General features: G+C 48.5%; 1 protein-coding gene across 1 annotated transcript in view; it reads left to right on the top strand.

The window, feature by feature from the left end:
* Positions 1 to 21,849, top strand: part of Plxna4 (plexin A4) — a 443,650-nt gene extending 421,801 nt beyond the window's left edge. Inside the window, exons 26-32 of the mRNA NM_175750.3 lie at positions 531 to 634; positions 1,233 to 1,332; positions 2,802 to 2,992; positions 4,213 to 4,382; positions 8,348 to 8,560; positions 13,441 to 13,591; positions 15,808 to 21,849. Of these exons, the coding sequence (NP_786926.2) occupies positions 531 to 634; positions 1,233 to 1,332; positions 2,802 to 2,992; positions 4,213 to 4,382; positions 8,348 to 8,560; positions 13,441 to 13,591; positions 15,808 to 15,903 (1,025 nt within the window). The 3' untranslated portion in view covers positions 15,904 to 21,849. The remainder of the gene's footprint in view (positions 1 to 530; positions 635 to 1,232; positions 1,333 to 2,801; positions 2,993 to 4,212; positions 4,383 to 8,347; positions 8,561 to 13,440; positions 13,592 to 15,807) is intronic.
* Positions 21,850 to 22,836: the final 987 nt, after the last annotated feature.

Raw genomic sequence — 22,836 nt, 5'->3', positions numbered from 1 at the left:
TGGTCCACACAGTTTTTTACCCAGTCCTCTTCCAAGGGTGACCCACCACTCCTACAAGGCATATCATGGATGGAGAAAAGGTGAAAGGCTACATGAGTGAAACTGCACTACAGATTTCACCAGCTCTGGGAGTTTCCAATGTAGACAGTAAGCAGAACTGCCATGACAGTGCCACCTGCATTTGCCAGTGCTTTGCTGAGCCCTCTGTGTCCTGTTGACTTCTAGTTCATTCATCCCGTGTACACTGCGTAGTGATTCATGATGTTCTGGGCACTCAGAGGCACAAGGAGAACAGGTGGTATTGTTAATGCCCCCTTTCTTCTGACTTGGGACCAGAACTACTGCTCTGGCCCTCTCTGCCTTGAAAGTATCCAAATTTGTCCTCTTGGGGGAACTTGTGCTTACATTAGACTATCTGTGAATGCGTTCTGGAGATGGCATCATGTGATTCCTACATGAGACACACAGGAACAGGATACTCTCAGGAGGAACCATAGGGCCTTTCTGAACTGCCACCATTCTCCCTGCAGAGTGGCGACAAGGAAGTGGGGCGAGGATGATCCTGCAGGACGAAGATATCACCACCAAGATCGAGAATGATTGGAAGAGACTCAACACAGTAGCCCACTACCAGGTGAGCTGACCTCAGAAGCCAGGAGCTGTTTCAGTGGATGGCCAATTCCTTGGAAGCCATAGGTCTTAAATTACAGCCACTCAGAGTTAGACACCATGCCCCCAGTATGTTTCTTCACCAGCAATCCATGATCCTTGGTGTGGCATATGGTGAACCATGAGCATGGAGACCAGAAGGAAGGTGATAGGGGGAGCTCCAAAGGGAGCCGACGTCACTCAATCACAACCCTAGCTTCCTTGGAGATAGGATGCTGACATGCATGCTTCTTGTTGGGTGTGGAAAGATCCTTCAAGGACCCTTGTTGAGAAGGCCTCCTAAGCATGTAAGATTGGATGATCTCCAAAAAGCCGAGGGAAGGAGAAATTGAGGGAGCGGCTTCTGCCAAGAGTTGCTCCATATAGAACCCACAAAACTGAATGCAGCTAGAACTCAGGTCTTTGTCTTGTGTTATCAAAAGGGGAGGGAGTCACCCCTAAAGCTCAAGTTCCTAGCAAGGTGCTAATTGTCCCTCACTGCCCCGAAATTATCTTAATTTGTCCTTATTTCCTGGAGTGGGTGGAAAGTTTCATGCCCAGGTTCTTAGAAACCTTTCCCCTAGGTACCAGATGGTTCTGTGGTGGCTTTAGTGTCCAAGCAAGTGACAGCCTACAATGCAGTGAACAACTCCACTGTCTCCAGGACTTCAGCAAGTAAATATGGTAAGATCTCATCAGGTGTAAGGGGTGGGAAGTAGAAGCATCCAAAGCAGGTGTGGTCAACAAATGCCCTTTCCTAGGGATAGAGGATCAGGTCAGCTGACCATTGGGGAAAACAGCCAGAATGGGCCAGGGGTACCTGGTCCTAATTGCTAGCTCTGGGGCATAAACCTGTACTTTATCTGCATGAAAGGAAATGTAGGGCTTGGAACAGCTGCATTGGTCAAGGGCTTGCCGTGCAAGCATGAGGGTGTAAGTTCTATCTCCAGAGCCCAGGTTAAAAATGTCAGGAATGGTGGTATATGCTTGTAATCTTAGCTCTGGAGAAGTGGAGATAGGATGGTACCGAAAGCTTACTGACTAGCCAGCTTAGCCTAATGGTGAGCTCCAGGCCAGTGAGAGAACCATCTCAAAAAGCAAGAGGGATACACCTATGAAATGACACCCAAGATGGATCTATACACACACACACACACACACACACACACACACACACACACACACACACAGGGAGGAGAGAGAGGGGGGAGGGAGGGAGGAAGAGAGAAAGAGCAAACCTAATCTTCACAAGGTCATAGAGTCTATAAGGCTTAACTTTTCTCATCATCTCAAATCAAGTTCGCAATAATCTAGTGAATTAAATAATTATTTTTCCTTCTGTCATTTATATTAGTAAGTTATAACTCAAGAAGCATAGAGGTTGAATGATTGGTAAAGATCATACTGTTGTTATATAGTGGTGGAAAGGCTGCGAGGGGAAAGGGTGCTAGCTATAATGTCAAAGCTCCAGAGATGCCCTGTCTGTCACCACGTATATGCTTGGGGTCAAATGATCACCCTAAGCAGTGACATTCTACTTGTAAAGTGGGAATTAGGGGATAAAAGACAAATATCACCAATCATTTTGGATGATAATGAGGTGAGCATATAGGTGACAATGGGTGTGATAGGACCTCATCCTTTGCCTGTCTGGTCCCATTTTGCCATAACTCAAACTAGAGGAAGGGATTCATAAAGTAAGAGAAAAGAATTGGTCCAGGCCAGAGTGGGCTGGAGATGAACAGCTGCCCTAGCCAAGGCTCATTAAGGAACACAGGCTACCTGCTTTTACATGTGCAGTTAATTGGCCACACGCGCGACAGGACTTGAGAGCACGCTCAAGGAAAAGTGTACAAGAAGCACGAGATTATCGTTCTACAAATTGAATAATTAAGGGTTGACTCAATGCCAAGTACAGGAGTCGGGGCAGCATGAGTGGGTAGAACTCGCTACAGTTAATTCCTGGAGGTGGTAGGAAAGACAGAAGCCTTGCAGGGAATGTGCCACATGGAGGCAAAGTGGCAGCGCCAGCCATTGGCGTGAAGGGTCAAATAATAGTGGCCTTGGCTTGCGAGAGGAGTGTGCTGTGAGCTGTTGGGTATAGGCCTGTAGAGACTCACTCTTCCTGAGCTCTGCGCTCTTTACTTTGGCAGAGAACATGATCCGGTACACAGGCAGCCCTGACAGCCTCCGTTCCCGGACACCCATGATCACCCCTGACCTGGAAAGCGGGGTCAAGCTTTGGCATCTGGTGAAGAACCATGAACATGGAGACCAGAAGGAGGGGGACCGGGGGAGCAAGATGGTGTCTGAGATCTATCTGACACGACTATTGGCCACAAAGGTATGTGACAGGAGAGAGGTTGCAGGGAACGTGTGGGCACAGGAAAGGCCTTCATCTGCTGTGTGAATACTGGAGCTGAAGGCTGAGGAGATGGCTCAGTTTGGTAAAGAGCTTCCGATGAAAGTGTGAGAACCCAAGTTGGATAGCCTCAAGTCCTCATTGAAAAGATCATGAGCAGTGAACAGTGCCTTGCTTGCGTTGGAGAGACAGAGAAGGGAGACTGCCTGGCGTTTGCTGGCCAGCCAGTTTAGCCAAATATCAAGCTCCGGGTTCTATAAAAATCCTGTCTCAAAAAACTGTGGAGAGAGATGGAGGAAGACACTGGAGGTTGCCCTCCGGTTTCTGCATGTGCACACACGTGCACATACACGTACATCCATACATTCCTACACACCAAACAGACACAGAACTGCTAGACAGGGGTTAAGTGTGCACCAGGCCCTTTTGTTGACCTCCCACACCAGGCACTGTCTGTCGTGATCCCAGGGGAGCCTCAGGAGTGAGCTGCAGGATCCCAGTCAACCTGTCAGTCCGGGGATATCCCAGCAGACCTGAGTTAGCACACAATCTCAAGTTCTCTTCCCACCTTCCTCAGCACCCTGTCTCAGCTACAGACACCCCCACGTCTCTCCCCACTCCCCACCTTTCCTTAGGGAAGAACCACTTTTTCTCAGGGGTGCCATCATTAAGGCTGGAACCTGGGGCTATGTCTGTAGCTTTGGCAATGCTATTTCTAATCCTGATACTGGGGCTAATCCATGCCTGTGGTCTAGCCTTTCCCTTCAAGTCTGGGTTCTCTTCTTTCTCTGTGGAGCCCAGATCGTCATTAGCCAGGGTGGTTAGTGGCCAAACAGAACCAGCAGATTGTATTTGTCAGCTCTGACCAAGGCATGCTCATTAACATTTTAGGAACATGATATAATAGCACTGGCAGAGATATGAAACCAAACCCTATGGCTGGCCCTTGGGAAGGTAGTTTTGGCCCTTGTCCTGTGTCTTCTGTCTATGGTCTGTGCACAGAGGAAAGGTAGACCTGCCAAGGAATCGTGAAAGGGGAGAGTTGATGCACAGTGTCCCCGCACTCCCCAATGTCATGTTCATCAGAGATGCAGAGCACTGACCTCGATTGGCCTGTCCCTGAGATAGCTTTTCAACCCACCCTCCCACCCCCAGCTTAGATCTGCCTAGGCTGGGCTGCATCTGAATGTCTCCTTCTCCAGGGCACACTGCAGAAGTTTGTGGATGACCTATTCGAGACCATCTTCAGTACGGCCCACCGTGGCTCCGCTCTGCCGCTAGCCATCAAGTACATGTTTGACTTCCTCGATGAGCAGGCTGATAAGCACGGCATCCATGACCCGCACGTCCGCCACACCTGGAAGAGCAACTGGTAAGCAAAAGGGGCGGGGGGAGGGCACACATCTGCAGAGGCCAGTGACCTGCCCACCCAGGCCTGCTTCAGGGAGGCAGGCTTTCCAGAGGTGAGCTGGCTTCTGTCTACCTCCTAGCAGAGTCTCTACTCAACCCCAGGCTCTGACCTTCCCCATTGTCTCAATTCCCTCTCCTCTAATCTTTGTATCTTTCTTTCCAGCCAGTTATTCAGTCGACAAACTATGCTAATTCAATGAGCAAAAGCTCATAAATACCACCACAGCCAGGCACTGTGGCATCCAGCTCCTTCCTGGATATGGGGCAATATGTCCAATACTGAGGATCTTAAACTGCTTATGGTCCCTGCCCTGGGGGAAGCTGGTGGGTGAGGATGTGGGACAAGAGAGGCAGTTGTCTGTATACATGGACAAATACTAGCATGGAGAATGCATGTGTTGGATAGCATCAGTAGGGTTTTCAGGCGTAAGTGGAAGGCGTCTGGCTGAACAAAAAACATTTCAACCCCACCCAACAAGCTTATCTTTTCCTTCCCAAACTCCTTTCCCAAAACTGCCCAGAGCTACTTTGTGTTCCCTGGAGGACACAGGGTTTTCTAACTACTGACAACAATTCCAAGCATCTCTACGATGGGCCCCACTCTCCTTTGAATGCACAACATCCCCGCCACCATTTGTATGGAGTGAGTATTTCGTTTGAGGTTGAAGTCACAAGGCCAAACATCAGTATTCAAGACAGGATGCAGAACCTTGAGGAAATGGGGCTCAGTAAATATTGATGAGGCACGGGCAGCAGCGATGGCCTGCTTGAGCGTGCTACCTGCAGCAGAGCTAGCTGATGTTCATCCTCTAGACCGGAATCTCTGTGGCCTTTAGATGGCCCCTTTCTGGGCCACTCTTCCCCAGCTGTTTCTTCTGAAGCAGCATAGTGCCCAGTGTTGCAACTACTAGGATAGCAGTCTGCCAGGCTCTAAGGCACAAGCAGGCACCCTAATGCCAACCCCAGGGGCTCAGATTCAAAAACTAAGAAGGCAGAAGGCAGCTTGGGGTGTCAGTGCTATTCTCCTAGAAATTCTGTGTCCTTTCCCTCTTCTACTTCAGAGGATCACCAGCCCCCAAAGAGGCTTAGGCCATGAAGCAGAGTCCTTAGCCATCCTAAAGCAGGGCCCCTAGAACTTGGGTTCCATTCTATGTACCTACTCTGATGCAATAGATTCCTCCTCTCTAAATCCTGTTTGTGTGACTCTTGGGAGGTGTCTGAGGGGCAGCACCCACTTCCCCTCTGAGTCTACATCGCTCTGATGAGTCTTTACCTAGTGCTGGCCACCTTCATATGGGACAGATGCTCCACTGAGCCCTCCTACTGGTGTTAGCCAGGGAGACATGACTTTGCAAACCATCACCCTCAGTCACTGCCTCCTTTCTGAGTCATCCCCAGGTTGCAGATGCTGCCTAGAGACATGGACTAGGAACTGGAAAGCCCAGGAAGTAAGCACGCTTCACTTACTGTAGGAAGAATGACACCAGCTTCAAGTCCTTCCTTAGAAAGGCATCATCACCTGTCCCTGCCCTGATCCCCTGGTACCATGGACCATAAACAGTTAAAAATAATCAGCTCTATCTGTTTAGAGTTCACCATCCCTGCTGAGGGCATTGTCTTTTCATTCTCACCTCAAGGTGCGACTTGCCTGCCCCTCCCACCCCTTCTTCCCCCGTTTCTCCACAGGTTCTCTGTTAAATAACACTCCTTCCCATTTAGCCGAGTGGCTGTAATCAGCCGGAGATGAGCATCACCACTGATGTTAATAACATGCTAATATTTCATTAGGCAGGAATTTCAGTGGTGCCTCTGCTTCCTGTGTGGTGCACCTGCCTCACTGCTGGCTGAAGGGACAGGGAAAAACAGTTACTGCCACCCTGTGGGTTCCCAGCACCTCTCATCTGGCTGGGACAAGGGGAAACCAAAGGAAACCAAGTGTCTTACTCAGAGCTCCAAGCCCAGAAACCATGACCACCTTTTAGGAAGGTTAGAAAGTTACTGTGAGCCCCTGTGCTGTGACTCCGTTTATTCCCTGCCCTGGCTTCCCAGTAAATTCCCTGCAAATGACAAACACCAAATATTAGCAAACCTCAGTGTACCTGCCCCAACCCTGTGGGGCACTTATTGTAGAGACTTAATAAATGCTTGTTGATTGATTGGCAGCCGCGGATGTCAGGTTTTCCTGTATTTATGGTGTTTGTTGTTTGTTTTATACAGATGGGCTGCTGGCAGATAGAACAAGAGCAAAAAATATTGTTATCTGGTGCCTTGAAATAATGTAATTCAAAGATGTTAAGTTCTAAGAGGCGAGCCAAACACACGCGGGCATTGTAACTATCACCAGCCGTGAGCACAGCCACCAACACAACAATAAAACATCAGGGGAAGAGGCAGGAGGCAAAGAGGTGGGAGCAGAGAGAAAGAAGAAAGCCGGGCCTTCACGGTCCCCCTCCTTAGCGGCAGCTCAGCAGGCTGTGGGAGCTGCAGAGCTGGGCGAGCAGAAAGAACACAGCCCCAAAAGGTGTGCTCTGGGCGCCCCCTCCACCTTCAGGCCTTCTGTCTAGTGCAGTGACTACAGAATCAGGCCATAGTTTGATTTTTCTCTTTGTCTCTCTATGTGTACCCCCCTAAGGAGTACAGCTATGCAGTGTTTTAAAATAAATCAGTCATGGACCTTGGGATGTTTGAGCCCTAGGTTTGATCCCCCAAACCATTATCAACTATGTGTTGTGGTACACACATGAACCCCAGTGCGTGGGAAGCCGAGGCAGAGGATCCTCAGCTGCAGCCTGGGCTACATGAAATCCTGTCTCAAAACAGGGGGAATAGGGAAGTGGGAGATGGTTCAGGTGGTAGAGTGCTTGCCACCCATGCATAGGACATGAGTTCAGTCCCCAGGACCTATAGAAGAAGCTGGTCATGGTGGTGTACACTGGTGAGGTGGCACTAGAGAGACCGAGGCAAAAGGGTCTCCAAAGCTGTCTGGCCAGCCAGCTTAGTCCAACCAGTGAGCTCCAGGCCAGTGAAAGACCTTGTTTCAAAAGAACAATCTAAAAATTTTGGGGTAGATGGCTCCAGAGTAATGAAAGGAGAGGGTGACCCCAGCCTCCATATGTACACATAGGTATAGAATGACAGCAAGGAAGAGCAAACTCATCAAGTGTCCAATCAGAGAAGGCTCTGCAGGGGCTGTTCTCTGGGTAGATTTGTTACCTAGCTCAGTCCAGTGTTCTTTGCTCTCAATGGGAAGCGGTGTTTGTGTGCATTTGGCTGCTTTAGAATGCAGGGTTCCTGACCACAAAGGATGTGTCCCTACCCTTGTATTTCCTGTTGCTAACCAAGCTCACAGAAGACAGGAGGGAAGGAATGGGATGCTATGGGTTAGATAAGAGGTTGGTGCCACATGGCAGCCTGGTGGTTAAAGATCACTTGGTCATACCCACCCTTCATGACAGTTCCTTCACCAAGCAGGAAGTAGCCTGTAGCACTGGACAGGAAGCAAAGGGTGTGACTTCTGCCAAATCATACAGTAAGCTGTCAGATGCAAAATCTATACTCACCAATGGGATGGTCCCAGCAACAGGCAGATTGGAATACAGACCTAGATTCTGCTCTGTAGCATGTTCGTGACTGACTCCTACGCCAAAATGAAAGTACGGAGTCCCACATCACAACTGGGCAGCACATCCTCTCAGGTTTCCCCAGTGGTACATCTCTAGGTGAACCCCATCTCACTCCAATCTTGCTGATTTCCTGTATGCTGAATAGGCCCACTCCCCTGCCCGTACACTTTACTTCCCACAGCAGTCACAGATGGTTTCTAAGCTCTGTGAAATGTGTCCATTGTTCTCTCTCAGAATTCTACACTAGGCTCTACCCCACTACCCAACCACTCCTGACGAAAGCTGCTTCTTTCCCTCTATACAGCCTGCCCCTACGGTTTTGGGTGAATATGATCAAGAACCCTCAGTTTGTGTTTGACATCCATAAGAACAGCATCACGGATGCCTGTCTCTCTGTGGTGGCCCAGACCTTCATGGACTCCTGCTCCACTTCGGAGCACCGACTGGGCAAGGATTCCCCCTCCAACAAGCTGCTCTATGCCAAGGACATCCCCAGCTACAAGAACTGGGTAGAGAGGTGAGTATGGCCCATGGAAACCTGAGGGTGTCTGTCTGGAACAGAAAGTCCTCCCCTGCAAGCAGGCTGCGGCTTCCACACTAGTCATTGTCACCACTGTTCCTGCATCTGCAACACCCACAACTCATAGCCTCCACACTGAAGCAAGCACTGGGAATCATAGCAGAGGTTACCAAGTGGCCTGTCTCCCTATATGGATCTTTGTGACTGTAGTATTCTTTAGGCCCAGAAGATGTGGTCCCTGATTCCCCTGCCTCATACATATATCTACTACATGTGCACACATGCCGATCATATGTAACATATACATAGATCATCTACACATGCATTCAGTGTTCCATGTGTGCACAGGTACCATGAACATACACTGTATATACATGAAACCACAATATATACATACACACATCTGCAGGTCATCCATGTCCATTCACATCTATACCATACACACAGTACACATGCATGCATGCATGCATGCATGCATGCATAACATACATCTTCCCATTGATCCACCTACCATTCCAGCCCCCATTCCACTTCTGTCTCTACACACCTTGTCACGGAGTTGGCGGTGACCCCCTGAATGCTCCCAAGCTTTACTGTCCCCATTGGATTTTGTGCTTAAGTTTGGGAAGAGAGCCTCTTGCTGTCCTCAGAACCATTGACTGCTGTACTGACCCTACTGAGAGAACCTGATTGTTTTCTCCTGAAGCTGGCATGTGATAGGCTGTCATTTCTACTGTTACTAGTAGCAGTGGACTCTACTTTATCTGGTTTGGCTTTTCTTTGTTATTTTGCTGTTATTGCTTTTTTAAAGACTATTTTTATGTTCATTTATACCATTATTCATTATGACATTTTCTACATGAAGATCATGCTCTGCTTATATGTACTGCATTACCCCCTGCCCCCTTCCCAACCCTACCCCCATTTCCTCCGATTTTGACCCTGTCCCTAGTAACATGAGTCTCCCTCATTTACCATGTGCAGACTTTGTCTGTAGGAGCTGAGCAGAGATGAGCCGTTGGTGGTCCACCAGGGACCACAGCAGGGTGTGCCGTGTACTGAATGCCATCTATGACATGCAGTTTAGCACAAAGAAGGTGATGCATTGTAAGCATTTAAATACACCTTCTAAAGAACCCACATGGGCTCTGTGCCATGTATCTACCAGTGGTCATCAAGATCTCTGGCTTTAGATATAGGTGAAAGTAAAGCTGGCCCTGGAAGCAGCTCCGAGGGGAGGCTGGGCAGCTGGTGTCTCATGCACACACCCACTAAGCTGACATGGATGCGTCTGTGTGCTCCACTCGGAGTGTATCAGGCACATGGGAAACAATGGCCCTGACCCCTTCTTGCAGTTCTCACATCTTAGTATCTACCAAGACCCACAAACTGGAGTTGGAGGGATCAAGGAGTAAGGCCTTCATTCCTGCAGGTCTGGGGGACATCACTCATCCATTTCCAGAGGCCTCTGAAAGCCACATTCAGGGAGGAGGGTCATCACAGCATGAGGATCAAAATGACATTCCTGTCTGTATTTCCATCCTCTTACCATAACACTCCACTGAAGATCCCTTCCAGCTTCTTTCAACCCATCCCACTCAGATTCATGAGCATGGAAGAATCCAGGACCTTTCCCTGAATAGCAATTCCCTGAGCTCTGATGTGGGGCCCCGGGGGCTGGCATCCCACAGATGTTGGGCAAAGCTCAGCAAGAAGAGTGAACTGAAGTCATGGGCAGAGCCCAGCCTCTCCATGTTAAAACAAATGGCAGTCAGCAATCCAGGTTGCCAGGCCTGGCCAGTCCTGGTAATGGGGGGAGGGGGAGAGCTAGGGGACTTTCAGAGCCTCTCCGAAGAGGGGGCTCATTGTAGGCAGAAATTCTCTAAGATCAAGAAGGGGGTCAAGGCTGACCTTTCTGCTCTTCGTGTGCAGTCAGCTGATGAGAACACTTGTTTGAAGTTCATTGTCAGGGCTTCATTGCATTCTTAGCAATCGATAAGGCATCTTTGCTAAGGTCCCAGCATGAAGGCCAGCTTGGCAGGAGTGGGAAGAAGCAATTGTTTGCATGGTGGAGAAGACTCCATGCAGGGTCATGGTCAGGCTTGGGGGTGGGACGGACTGGTTAGCTGTGGGCTGGGCAGAGCCTTAGAGGGGATGGAAGCATTAGCTAAGCTCTGCAGCCTGGGGCTGAGAACAGGATAGAAAGCAGGTAACCGAGTTGCCTGTAGCCACTTGCCTCTACCCATCCAGAACTTCCAAAGATAGAGCCGTGTAGTTGGTCCATCTAGGGGCTAACAGAGGACCACAGACATGCCCTGGTCCAAACAGTCTCCTCAGGGCAAAGAGGAATATGAGAAATGAAGCCATACTGTGGATGACCTGATGACATATCAGGGACTGATATATGAAGACTGGAAGGGACATCCTAGCCAGCATATCACCCACCCAAGAGCTTCAGATGAGAAAGTTTGAATCCCTTTTATCACCCTTTCCACTCCTATTTTCCCAACCCTCTACAACGTCTCTGCTATCTCTTACACACAAACACACACACACACACACACACACACACACACACACACACACACACAATTTTCCTAAATATTCTCTTTGGAGAAATGCCTTACTCAAGTACCCTGCAGGAGGCAAACCATTGCAAGGGACAGACATCTAGCAACTTCTGTTTCCAGCATGGAAAGGGTCTTTTCTGTGTGCAGACAATAATCTCTAGCCTAGGCTACTATGTCACTCAGGGACCATGAACACAGCAGGGGAGCCTGTGCTGTTATAAGATGCCTGACAGTTCCACAGGCAGACAACAGGAGCAGCAGGAGCCTTCACTTCTGTTGACAGCTATGTCCTCTCTGTGGGAACCTGAGGTTTTCCATCCTACTGAGAGACTGGTTTTCTCCGGATGACAGAGTAGAACCAGGTGGGCACAAGCCTTGGACACAGCCATGTTCCACAAGCTGCCGGCCATAGTACTGGAAGTGAGAGAAACCGCTGCTCACACTTCTCAGGAATAGGACCGCAAAAATAACTTTTTCCTGATCCGTGAGGGAACAGTGGCACAAATCTTGGCAATGGCAAGGTCAGGACCCACCAGTGAAACCTCCATGCTTCTGCTGTAAAATGGAATGTTGGCATTTATTGGATTCAGATATGTTTTATTAGTTGCAATGAATGGAGTCACCTGCTGGACCTAACATACCTACAGCATCACTAACTCACCCAAACCCTGTATATTGGAGCACTGAGGGCATGTGCTTTGGGATGCAGTCTGCCTTGAGAATAACAATGTCTTCTAGGGTGAAGGAAAGGAAACGAAGCAGGCCAAGGATGTGGGTTTCTGAGGAGAGGAAGGCGGTGTGAGAGACATTGTGAAGGGCAGGAAGGAGCCCAGATGAGCCAAGGGCAGCCCATTTTCCAAACGTTCTCAGGTGCTCCCTGAAGGGTCTCATCACAGCCGTTGCCTTATTCTCACCTAGACAGCAAGCTAAGGGCCAAGACCTGCTGGCCAGCCCCCTCAAGATGGCACTCACCAGGCAGTGGGTGCTATGTCTCCTGCAGGGAATGGGTTTTTGAGGCCACAGGAGTTTCCTTCTGAGCACCCCTTCCTTGGCCAGAGACCAGATCTTTTTCTTCCCTGGAAGGAAAATGCAGTGGCAATCCCAGCAGACTGTGCCCCACAGCAAGCAGCCATCTCAGCCCTTACCTGCCTGGAAAGATTCTGGTCACAAATTAAGCTGTCATTCATTGTAGACCTGGAGCTGGTGGCTGGTAGAGCCCTAAAGCACCAATTATGACAGTCTGTCTCCCAAGTACTGGGCACTGTTGGGGACAGGGAGAAGTCAGGGAAGTGACAAGGGGATGGGGCAGGGGTACCCTGTCAAAACAGTAAGGGATATACGCATAAAAAGACACAGAGCAATGCCAGTGACTCTATATGGTCACCTTGTGAAGGAAGCCTGAGCCCTTGGAGCTCTGACAGTCAGGATTCAGAAAACCTTGAAGGAGTTTCCCTCATTAAACCACATGCTCACCTGCCATACCTTGTTCCTGCCCTGAAATCTCTTCTCCCTCCCCAGATTCTCGTTCGAATTCTGATGGCTGCAGCCTTGTAGCCCAGGGACTTGGTGTAGCATGGGCCAGCAACTCCAGGACCTCTTGACTTGCCAGTGACTCCCCATCTTTCCAGTTACCTCTTCTTCATGTCCTGCCACCTACAACCCCAAAGCACAATGCAGAGAATGAGAAAGTAGCCATGTTAGGGGCCCAGGGACCTCTTAGTTCCTCATTAGGAAACTGTGCGTCTCTCCTCTGGCGGGGGACTTGTAGGTCTGATGCATAAAATGTCAAATTGCAGAAATTAAAAATGTAAATGCTGGCATCTAATTAACCAGTTGACAGCAGTGCACAGCTGCAAGTGACAGTGACTGATTGCCTTCTGCCAGCCTCTCTCTCCCAGCAGCCTCCGCCCCTCTCTCTTAACCTCCAGAGAACACAGGCCATCAGAGAAATGCAACTGTTCAGAAGAGCCCTGCAGCCCTGCTAGAGAGGCACAAGGCATGCTGGAGCCCTGTGTCAGGAACTGGGAACAAAGTAGAAGCTCTGGGCCAGAAACCCTCTGACTCTTGGCTCTCTGTCTACCGCCCCACCCCCACCCCACCCTTGCGCACTGCCCATCTCTATATCTCTTGGTGTCTCCTGTATCAGAGCTGCAGAGAACTCTCCCTGGCTGTGACATGGAAGCCTAGATGGGACACTACCATGATCACCAGGTGGTCACAGCATAGACTACCATCACTTGGAGCTTCCGTGTCTCCTGTAGACTCTCTGTGTGATTCCAGTTCCTGTCTGTCTCCCACCCCTCACAGGTATTATTCAGACATTGGGAAGATGCCGGCAATAAGTGACCAGGACATGAATGCATACCTGGCCGAGCAGTCGCGGATGCACATGAATGAGTTCAATACGATGAGTGCGCTCTCAGAGATCTTCTCCTATGTGGGCAAATACAGTGAGGAGGTAAGCTTTGCCTTGCCCGGCCAGCACCTATACTGACAGAGATGGAGGCCATATCTGAATGCTTCATGCATGGAAATAGCCCCATGTCATGGAAATTCTACCATCTAGTCCTAGGACAGCACTGTGGGACTTAAAGAGGGCACTAAGGGTCATCCAATCTATATATTCTGCATCAACTCCTATTCTTCTCAGATATAAAAAACCATTCCATTTTTTCCTCTCCACCTCTTGCCCTAGGACTTGAACCCAAGGCCTCCCACATTCGAGGCAAGGGATCTACCGCTCTTTCTTTTGGGATAATCTCCATAAATTGGCAAGATTGATCTTGAGTTCACCTGTACCCCTAGACCCCAGCCTGGCCTTGAACTTGCCTTATGCCTCAACCTTCCAGACTGTCTAGGAATGCAGTATACCCCACCAGACCTAGCTTGTTTTCTCTCCATTATTGCCTTTTAATGTTTTTTTTCATTTTCCTCTCTGATCTAATTCTCTTTGAGCAAAGACTTCCTCACTCTTTTGGTTGACATTGTGTGTTATGGCATTCTGTGGAGTAGAACAGATCAGAGAATAATAGAAACAGAATAGGATGGAGTCAAATAGAAGAGAGGGAAATAGAAGAAAAGAGTGGACTAGGAAGGCAGAAATCGAGTGGGAGAGATGGGGGCTGAACGAATAGAACAAATAGAATGAGATGGAGTGCGTGAACCATTCATCATTGAGCTCTCTAGTTGGAAAACACTACCTTGGTAGCTGCCATCATGGGTGCTGCCCTTATTCAGGTTAACATAAAGGTGTGATGGGAGTTGCTTCGCTGTGTGGGCACAGGCCAAGTGGTTCAGGATCTAGAGTGCCTGACTGATAGCTGCCTTCTTGGAGCTGAAGCCAGCGCCCAGGCTCTCCCCACGCCCTCCAGCTTGGTCACCCAAGAAGTTCAAGAACCCTGTTAAAGGACCCTAGCAGGTACAAAGCCCAATGTCCTTCAGGCCATGACCAACATATTATATGACCCTCATGTTAACAGAAAGTAGCAGTGAGTGTCCCTTAGGGGAGGGACTCCCTGCCACCAGTCTGCAGACCAGTTATGGTCCAGGGAATAGCATCCCTGTTTGCGGCAGGCAAGTTAATAAGGATGTTCTGTGAGACAGCACTGTAAGACGCCTGCTTCATTCACCCTTCACCTACCAGAACACTTGTCTACTTTTAGCACCAAAGCAGTAAAGGCCAATGCCTCACCAACTCAGTAAGTAGCTCTAGCACCCCAAATTTAAAAAATCCATTAACTCGTCATGAAATCCAAACCCCAAAGAGCGTCTAGGTCTCCCTAAACTCATCCAGCAGATTTTGCTCTCCAACCTACCCTTCAGACCAGAGAACACCTTAACCTGCTGGTCTGGTACCTCCCGTGGGGCAGGCATTTTGCCTAGGGTGCTTATGTGTGTGAACTGGCTTTATCCACTACACCCAAGCAAAGCAGATGTAGATGATGGAGACGGAAGCATGATCCTTGAGGAAGACCATGCTTCACCCCAGGTCACCAGACTGGCAACCGACAGAGCAATGATTCAATGTCACATGTTCTGAGTCTCTGGGAGATCCCAGAAACTTTCCCACAAGCAGTGCAATCACCCATCATTGTCTTCTGCCAAGCACCTGACCTCAGAAGTAGGTAGCCACTATGTGCCAAATACCAATTCAACTTAGAGCCTTATTCCTTTAGGAATAGTTGGCTTTTAACAGACCAAGTTGCGCCAACTGGCTTTCCAAATGTGGATGTTTGGGCCTCGAGGAGCTGTTGGAGAAGCACTTGCTTATTTTGGAAGGAACAGTAGGCTCTGTTATTAATGGAAAAGCATAGCCTGCTCCCTCTGAGCTTTTCCACTGGCTACGGAACTCCCCAGATGCCATGGAGACGGTAGGTGACCATGGCTTCTCTGCACAGGCATCTGCAGCAGAGCTTCTCCTCCAGCCAGCTGTCTCTCACAGACAATGGGATGCACACACTATCCAGATGTGACAGTGTATGTGTTGGTGTCTGGTAACATGGGTGCTCCTATGCCTCTCACCCCTCCCTACCTGTGTCACTCAGGCTGCTTGCTTCCAGGACAGTATCAGTAGAACACTAATGCCCTGACAATATCCATACTATCTTTATGTACCCTAGAATCACAGGTACATATACTCAGACTGGTAATCTTGCACTTGTAATCCTTCCACAGATCCTTGGACCCCTGGACCATGATGACCAGTGTGGAAAGCAGAAACTGGCTTACAAACTAGAACAAGTCATAACTCTCATGAGCTTAGACAGCTGAGAACTGTCCTTCCAGGGCCATCCTGGAGGGAGGGACACACCAAGCCGTGCCTCAGTCTAGATTATCATCTTTACCAAGTGCAAGTTCCGACAGGCATCAGCAGCAATCCCCAAGCAGCGCCGTCTCTCCTTTCATTTCTCTGCCTCTTCTGTCTCTCCCTCCTTCCGGAGCCCCATCTCTTTCAGTTGCTCTGCCAGCGGGATTGGACCACACCACTGACCCTCCATCAGTTTAGGGATGGCCAGGCCATAGTGAGGTACCTGACCAGATCTCAGAGTCAGGCTCCCTCCCAGCTGCTCCTGGCCCCATGCATCAATGGCAGGGCTCAGAAAGGATGAGGAGCTGAGGACAGAACATTCCTATGCTGCTACTTCACCTTTGCTTTGAGAATCTCCACTGTGGTCCAAAACCTGGCTTCAGGAAGCAACTGTGAGCTCAGTATTATCTGAAGTAGGAGATATCACTCGGATCTCCCGTTCAACACACTCAACAACAAGAGGCCAGGCAGTAGGCCTGGGTGCTTTGTAACTGTGAGATAAAGGCCTTGCCTCCTACTGATGTTGGACTGGGGACCAGTGGAAATTTAAAGATGCTCTCTCAGGGGCCGCTGCCTACCTGTTTGATGTCCAGCAGCCTTCTGTCCCCTTCTAATATCCTTGGAGGCCTTCCAAATGTCCATACAGACCTTCCTCCCTTTCCTGTGAAAAGTCAGACAGGAAAGCTAACAGTTACATTCCACCATGGAGATGCTCCTACGTTACCTAACCTGGTTCCTAATAGCAGAAATGTAATACGGAGAGAGAGAAGAGGAAAAAGAATATCATCTATGCCAGAAGCAACAATGAGTTGTTCTCTATTCACCCCAAGTTCAAATGCATCATGACCATAGTCAAAGGTCCATTGCCAGAGCCTTGTGTGTTGTCTAGAGAAGGCATCTCCACGCTCCTTTGTCACCATCACCAACACTCACCGTGAAATGCAGAGTGCGTCAAGGAGATTCTACCTCCAGCCGTCTCCAAGGCTCCATTCCCCACTGTCTTTGAGAACTCCATAGACGGCCAGGGCAGAGGGCCCAGCCCTTGTCCCTCCTGCAGAATCTGGTGCCATTGCTATGCAGATGACTTTGTCACTAGAGTGTCCAGACCTCTGTGGGAATTGTTTCATCAACATCTCAGCTGTCCTTTCAGTGGTTCTTCCTCCTTATCCTTTCTGAAGTCATCCACCATTGGAAGAAACATACTTACACACAGCCTCACCAAGACAAAACAAGATGCCAGCAGCCTCAGCCAACAGCTTGTGCCTGGAAGGGACTGGAGAGCTGAGTGAGGGACCTGGATGGATATGGAGAACAGTACATACCACTAAACCACGGTCTTGACAGTTATGTCTCCATTGTGTCTTTCCATCTTTGGATACAGCATTTTGTTTTAGCCAGTCAGGCAAATGTGTACACAGAAATGTACCAAGTGGTTATGCCAAGAGGTGGTCTATTGGTGGGTCCTGGGAACCTACAGTCTTGCAGGGATCTTAGATACTTAGTGATCCAGTCTCCACCATAAGCAAGAATCTCTTTTGGCTTGTTGTTGTCCCACACTCATGGAGACAAGAGAGGCACTGGAGAAGGAGGTGTTAATAGCATTCCACAGTCTCGCCTTCCTTCATTCTCCATGCATAGCATGCCATTACTTTTCATCACTAAAATGAGCCTCACATGGGGCAAAGTCCGCCTGTCATCCTGCACCTGTAAGGACACTGAGTCCCTTTGCATACGAGAGAACAGGGTTGGGGGAGGCACCTAGGAACATGCAAGGATTTCTTATCCCATGTAGGATGCTGAGACAGTCCCCTTCTCTCTCCCCTGGCTCATCTGTCCAGTCTTCAGTGTCAGTATACTTCACTGAGTGGTAGTGTATACGGTAAGAACATTCTTCTATCCACAGCAAATCATGATGTTACCTACCAAGGCTGAACTGTGGAATCAGAGCAGAAGGCCCCATGTGGTGTTGCTGTAGACAAACAGCAAAGACACGCCAATGTAGCAAACAAGAAGAAGAGGCTGGGGAAAGATGCATTGGAATCGGGGAGGGGTAATGAAAAACAAAAACCAAAAACCAAAGGTTTTGGCAAATCAATTGCCAGGTGGAGACATGTAAAATTTCTATCACTGCGTATTGTTTTCTTCCATGAAGCCACGGGAGCTGGCAGGCTTTAGGGTGAATGTGGGAGTTCAGCAGGAGGAGCACCTCAGCTGCAAAGGTCTTTTTACACGTGTGAAGGGTTGGGGAGGAGAGAGACAGGAACCTATTTAATAGAGACTTGCAGACAGACAGAAGCTGTGTGTGTGTGTGTGTGTGTGTGTGTGTGTACATGCATGAGTGAGAGAGATTTGATTTAAGTTTTGCACAGTTAGAAAATTATGAACAAGCAGCAGAAGAGCTTGTGACTTTGCTGACCTTTTTTTTTTTTTTACTGGATGATTTTATTGTTATTATTATTTTGTCGGTACAGATTTTTTTTCATCATTTTTTTTTTGTTGTTGTTGTTGTTACAAGCAGAACTTCAAACACCTCAGAGAAATACACATATCAGGAAGAAAGAGGCCAGGACAGTCACATTTCCAGGGTCTCCTCATTTCTCTTGAGGGAGGGGCTTTAGTTAGATATTTTACTTAGTTGGCACTTCATAGGCAGTCCTGATGGCCTGCTTGGGGAACTCAGAAGTTGAGGCCCATGTTGCCTGTAAAAACCTTCCCTTTTTGCTGCTTGTTTGTTTGTTTACTTCCCATTTCTTCCATTTGCTTTTTGGTGCAAGTGTGATACATTTAAAAGCAAGTATAGGCAATGTTGTCCAAAATCTGTCAAACCCTCCCATTTATTCTTATCCAACTCCTACTTGGGGTTTTCTAGTTCCTCTTAGCTGCCAGGGACCCTGGTGGTCTGTGAGCTTCCAGAGAACTAAATCAGAGAAGCTAGGCCATGCAATCCAGTGGTGCCTTGTGCTCTTTCCAGAGTTCATTTGCAGGGTGTTGCAGAGCTGTCAAAGGTGGAACCGTTATTTATCCCCTGGAGTTTGTTCAGAGGGTATGTGGCGGGCGGGCGATAGGTAGTCTCTCTCTCACCTCTCATTCACCTCTACATCTTCCTATTCCTGACACCACTGGTCAAAATGGTACTGATCCCACATCCAAAATATCTGGCTAGGTGAGGATTTGAATCTTGTAGGCCGATTAGCAAGGAGCTCAATGGGGTCCTGAATGCAAAAGAATATGTAGAAGAAACCAAGGAAAGTATCTGCAGGCTGGTTGTTTCTCTGTGGCCTATGTCTCTTTAGGTGTGGGCATGGTCTGGTCATGTCTTCCTCCTTGGCTAAAAGGAGACACCCTAATGTGTCTTGGTGCCATGAAGTCAAGTTAGCCTTGGAGTTGGTTACTTCCTCAGGAAAATACTTTCTTGCCTTCTTCTTTCAATACAGTTTTAAACTTGGGGATGGAGGATAAACAGAGGATTTCCCCAGACCAAGGTACTTTGCAACCCTGTGAACCATGCATGGCCAGAGCCAGCCCCTGGAGCCTCCATGCAGGGAGTCCACAGCCCTGGAGTAAGCGTGTGGTGCCTCAATGGGGCCAAGTTTGCAAAGAGAGACACTTGTAATTCATTTTGCATTTCCAGGCAGAGTATCCAGGTCAATTCCCAGGAAGCACAAGCTACTCACAGACAAAATCTTTCTGTGCTCCCACCCTCAACTCCTGCTCCCACCGGGTTAATATTGATATAGTGCCCAGCTCATCCAGCACCCTAAGGTTCTAAGGTGTTTATTTCCCACCCCACCCCTATACTCCCACCCCCAAGTGCATGTCTGTCTACTGACTATACCCCACCCTGGCAGCTAGCTTCCTCCTTGTTCCTCCTTGAACCTCCTGTACAAGGAGCCTCTCCAAGGCTAAGTACTGATTCTGATATGGGAGTTGCTCAGAACTTTAGTCCGTTAGTAGTCAGTGCCGTCCTGACCCAGCTTTGGCTGCTTCCCTGAGTGATGGGGTCATCCTCCCCCAGCCAACACCCTGTGGGTCGTCCACCAGAGGAGCCACAAGCAATGATCTCCAAGATACGAGTGTCTGACACACTTTCCAGGACCCTGGGTGATGCTGCTGCTGTGGTCCCTTATGGCCCAAGCACCTCTCTCTGATAGAAATAAGAGAGCCTCCTTCCTGCCATGTCTCCTAGGACACCCCATTGACTTCACCAGACAGCAAATAAATGCATCATCTTGAGAAGGGCCAATACTCCTGTCATCAGGAACAAATTATCCTGATTGCATAGAACCAACTCAAGCATCATGCTTACAATTGAGCAGCTGAGGTACCATCGCAGATGGAGGTAAAGGGGCAGCTCCTGAGAAAGAGGCTGGGACCACCATGCAAGCTTACCCCAGAGCTCTGATGGGGGCCACACCCTCTCTCCCATTTAGAAAGCAATCACTACAGGAAACATTTCAAATATTAGGAGAGACTTTTTTGTTGTTGTCGTTTTGCTACAGATCATTGCTCTTCAATAATATTGCTTTAAAAAAAAAAAAAGAGGGAGCATCCAAGTTTAAAAAAACTTTTTTCAGTTGAAAAGACAGAATGTCTTACCCTGATGGAATCCCTTGAGTAGACTGATGGCTATTAGAAAGTTGAGCAGAACAAGCAGTTCCCAAGGAGTAAAGAGAAGGTCATGTTCTTGCTCCTCACAGAGATGGTGAGGGCTCTAAGTAGTGGGGTCTTTGGTTAGGAATCTCAAGTCCCTTCTCCCTCCTCCCTCCTTCCTCCTCCCTCCTCCCTCCTCCCTCCTCCTTGGGCTGCCCCTGGAATTTCTGAATCCTTCAAATTTCTTCTCGGCTTCCTTCAAACTTCACTGAAACTGATTTTAGGGGAACCCAAGCTCCCTGTCCCCCACAATAACACAAAAACAAGTGGACACTCAATTAGCCAGTTTCTTCCTCTTCTGCCCGTTTGTTTTGTCTATATCTTTAAAGTTAAGACTCAAGCACATGTTGGAAGGGCTCCCTTATGAGAGTGGAGTTCAAAACAGAGGGTACAGTTAAGCAGCACCCCAAAACAAAAACTTTGAAGCAGAGACCACTCCAGCAAACAGAACGAAGGAACATTCCTGTGCAGAGATCAGTTCAATTCTATCCAAGCAAGAGGTAAAGAGGGGCTGCGTCCTCATCTGTCCCTCTGTCCCTTCCCTGGCATTCTTGTCAGCTTGTTGCTGTATTAAACCTTCTGTTCTTTAAAAGCAAAAGCTAGTTTACCTCAAAGAATTGTACTTCCATTTGGAAACCAATGACAGGGCTTGAGAATGGATGATATTCCTCGTACCTCTCCCTACCTGGGCCTGGTGTCCTTGGGCACGTGGTCTTAGCTTAGTCCTGAGTTAGGTGCTCTAAGCAGGCACCAGGTCCCCAGGTCTGCGATGGGAAGAAAGGATTGTATGCAGCCTTTCTCCCTGCTTAGCATGTAGGGAACAAACAGCCTCTGTCTCTTCCATCAGGGTCTTGTCAAGTTACCATAGCAACCAGCAACTCCAGGTACCACAAAAGACAATGAGCTGAGGTGTGAGAGAGAGCATGGGCTTCTGGCCTGGTCAGAGGACCCAGAATTAAGGCCCAGATGCTAAGAGGGCAAAGGGAGGAGGGATCGAACTGGATGCATGAATGGGTGAAGAAGAAGCTGCAAGAGGCCTTGTGAGTCAGAGAGAAGCCACTGGCAGAGCTAGGACAGATCGCTTCTGTTTCCCTCACCGCTTACCCTTCTCCAGCCTGCCCCACCTCTATTCCAAACACTCTCACCTTGAATACCAACCTTTTGAAAGAAGAAAGCAAAATATGCCTTTAGACGACAGTGTTACCCTGGCCGCCAGGACAGGAGGATGGGATCTCTGAAAGAAAAAAAAAAAAAAAAAAAAAAAAAAGGGTCTTCTGGTTTTGATTTTTAAAACGAGTATCCTAGTAAGAATTAAAAAAAAAAGATAAAAAAGTTTTTCAAAGAAAGCCTATGCTATTTAAATTGGAGCCCAGTTGTAACTTGGTAAAGGCAGCTTCTGCACCTTTCTTATAATTAATTGTATACCTGTGTATGTAAATATAAGGCATTCCTATTTTGCAGTTCAGAACAAAAAAAAAAACTATTTGTAATATAGAATAAAGTTTATTAAAAAATAATAAAAATGCAGTTTGAGATTCGGGGTCTTTATGTGACTATGTGGGTAAGGTGGGTCACAAGTAGACTTTGGCAACCTCCACCGAGATGACACATGACACCTCCTCTCTTCAGATACCAGGGACCTAATGATCTGAGGGTTGTCTTTCTACCTAAAGCTTAGTTCTCATATAGGGCAGCTACGTGTAAGGTGGAGACTTTGCGTGTTAAGGAGTGGAAGCTCACTCTCACAATGTTGACAACAGACAATGCGTCCCCAGGGGCCTCAGCTCCACTCTGAACCTATCTCAACACAGCCCTCCAGCATTCGCTCTAACCACCAGAGTTGCTTTGCAAGATGAAACAAGGTTTGTTATTCAGCTCTAACCGTTCCTGGCAGGTCATGCTTTAGTCTCTCCACCTGCTGGCTGGTGTAGGTTACTCAATAAAGAGGTGGCCTTGGCCATGGTGGGTGATGAGAAGGGCAGGAAGGGACTTGGAGGAAGAAGCCCCAGGTGTGCCTGTGGTTTAACCCTTTAGCATCCCAACGCCAGAGAGTCGTTCTGGAATATGACAGAACTACTAAGGAAAAGGATCAACGAGGCTGGGAGGTAGCAACCTCTAGCTGACACAGATAGCCAGGACAAGAGAGTAACCCAAAAACACCTCAGCCATAGCTTGTGAATGGAAGGAGACACATCTGTGGCCTCCAGACCTGGGTGTGGGTTGCCCAGGCTCAATAGGAAAAGAAG

The sequence above is a fragment of the Mus musculus genome, chromosome 6 (assembly GCF_000001635.26).
Source record: "Mus musculus strain C57BL/6J chromosome 6, GRCm38.p6 C57BL/6J".
In the NCBI taxonomy this organism is placed as follows: domain Eukaryota; kingdom Metazoa; phylum Chordata; class Mammalia; order Rodentia; family Muridae; genus Mus; species Mus musculus.
The sequence above is the reverse complement of the archived record's forward strand: the minus strand, read 5'-3'. Positions and strand labels throughout refer to the sequence as shown.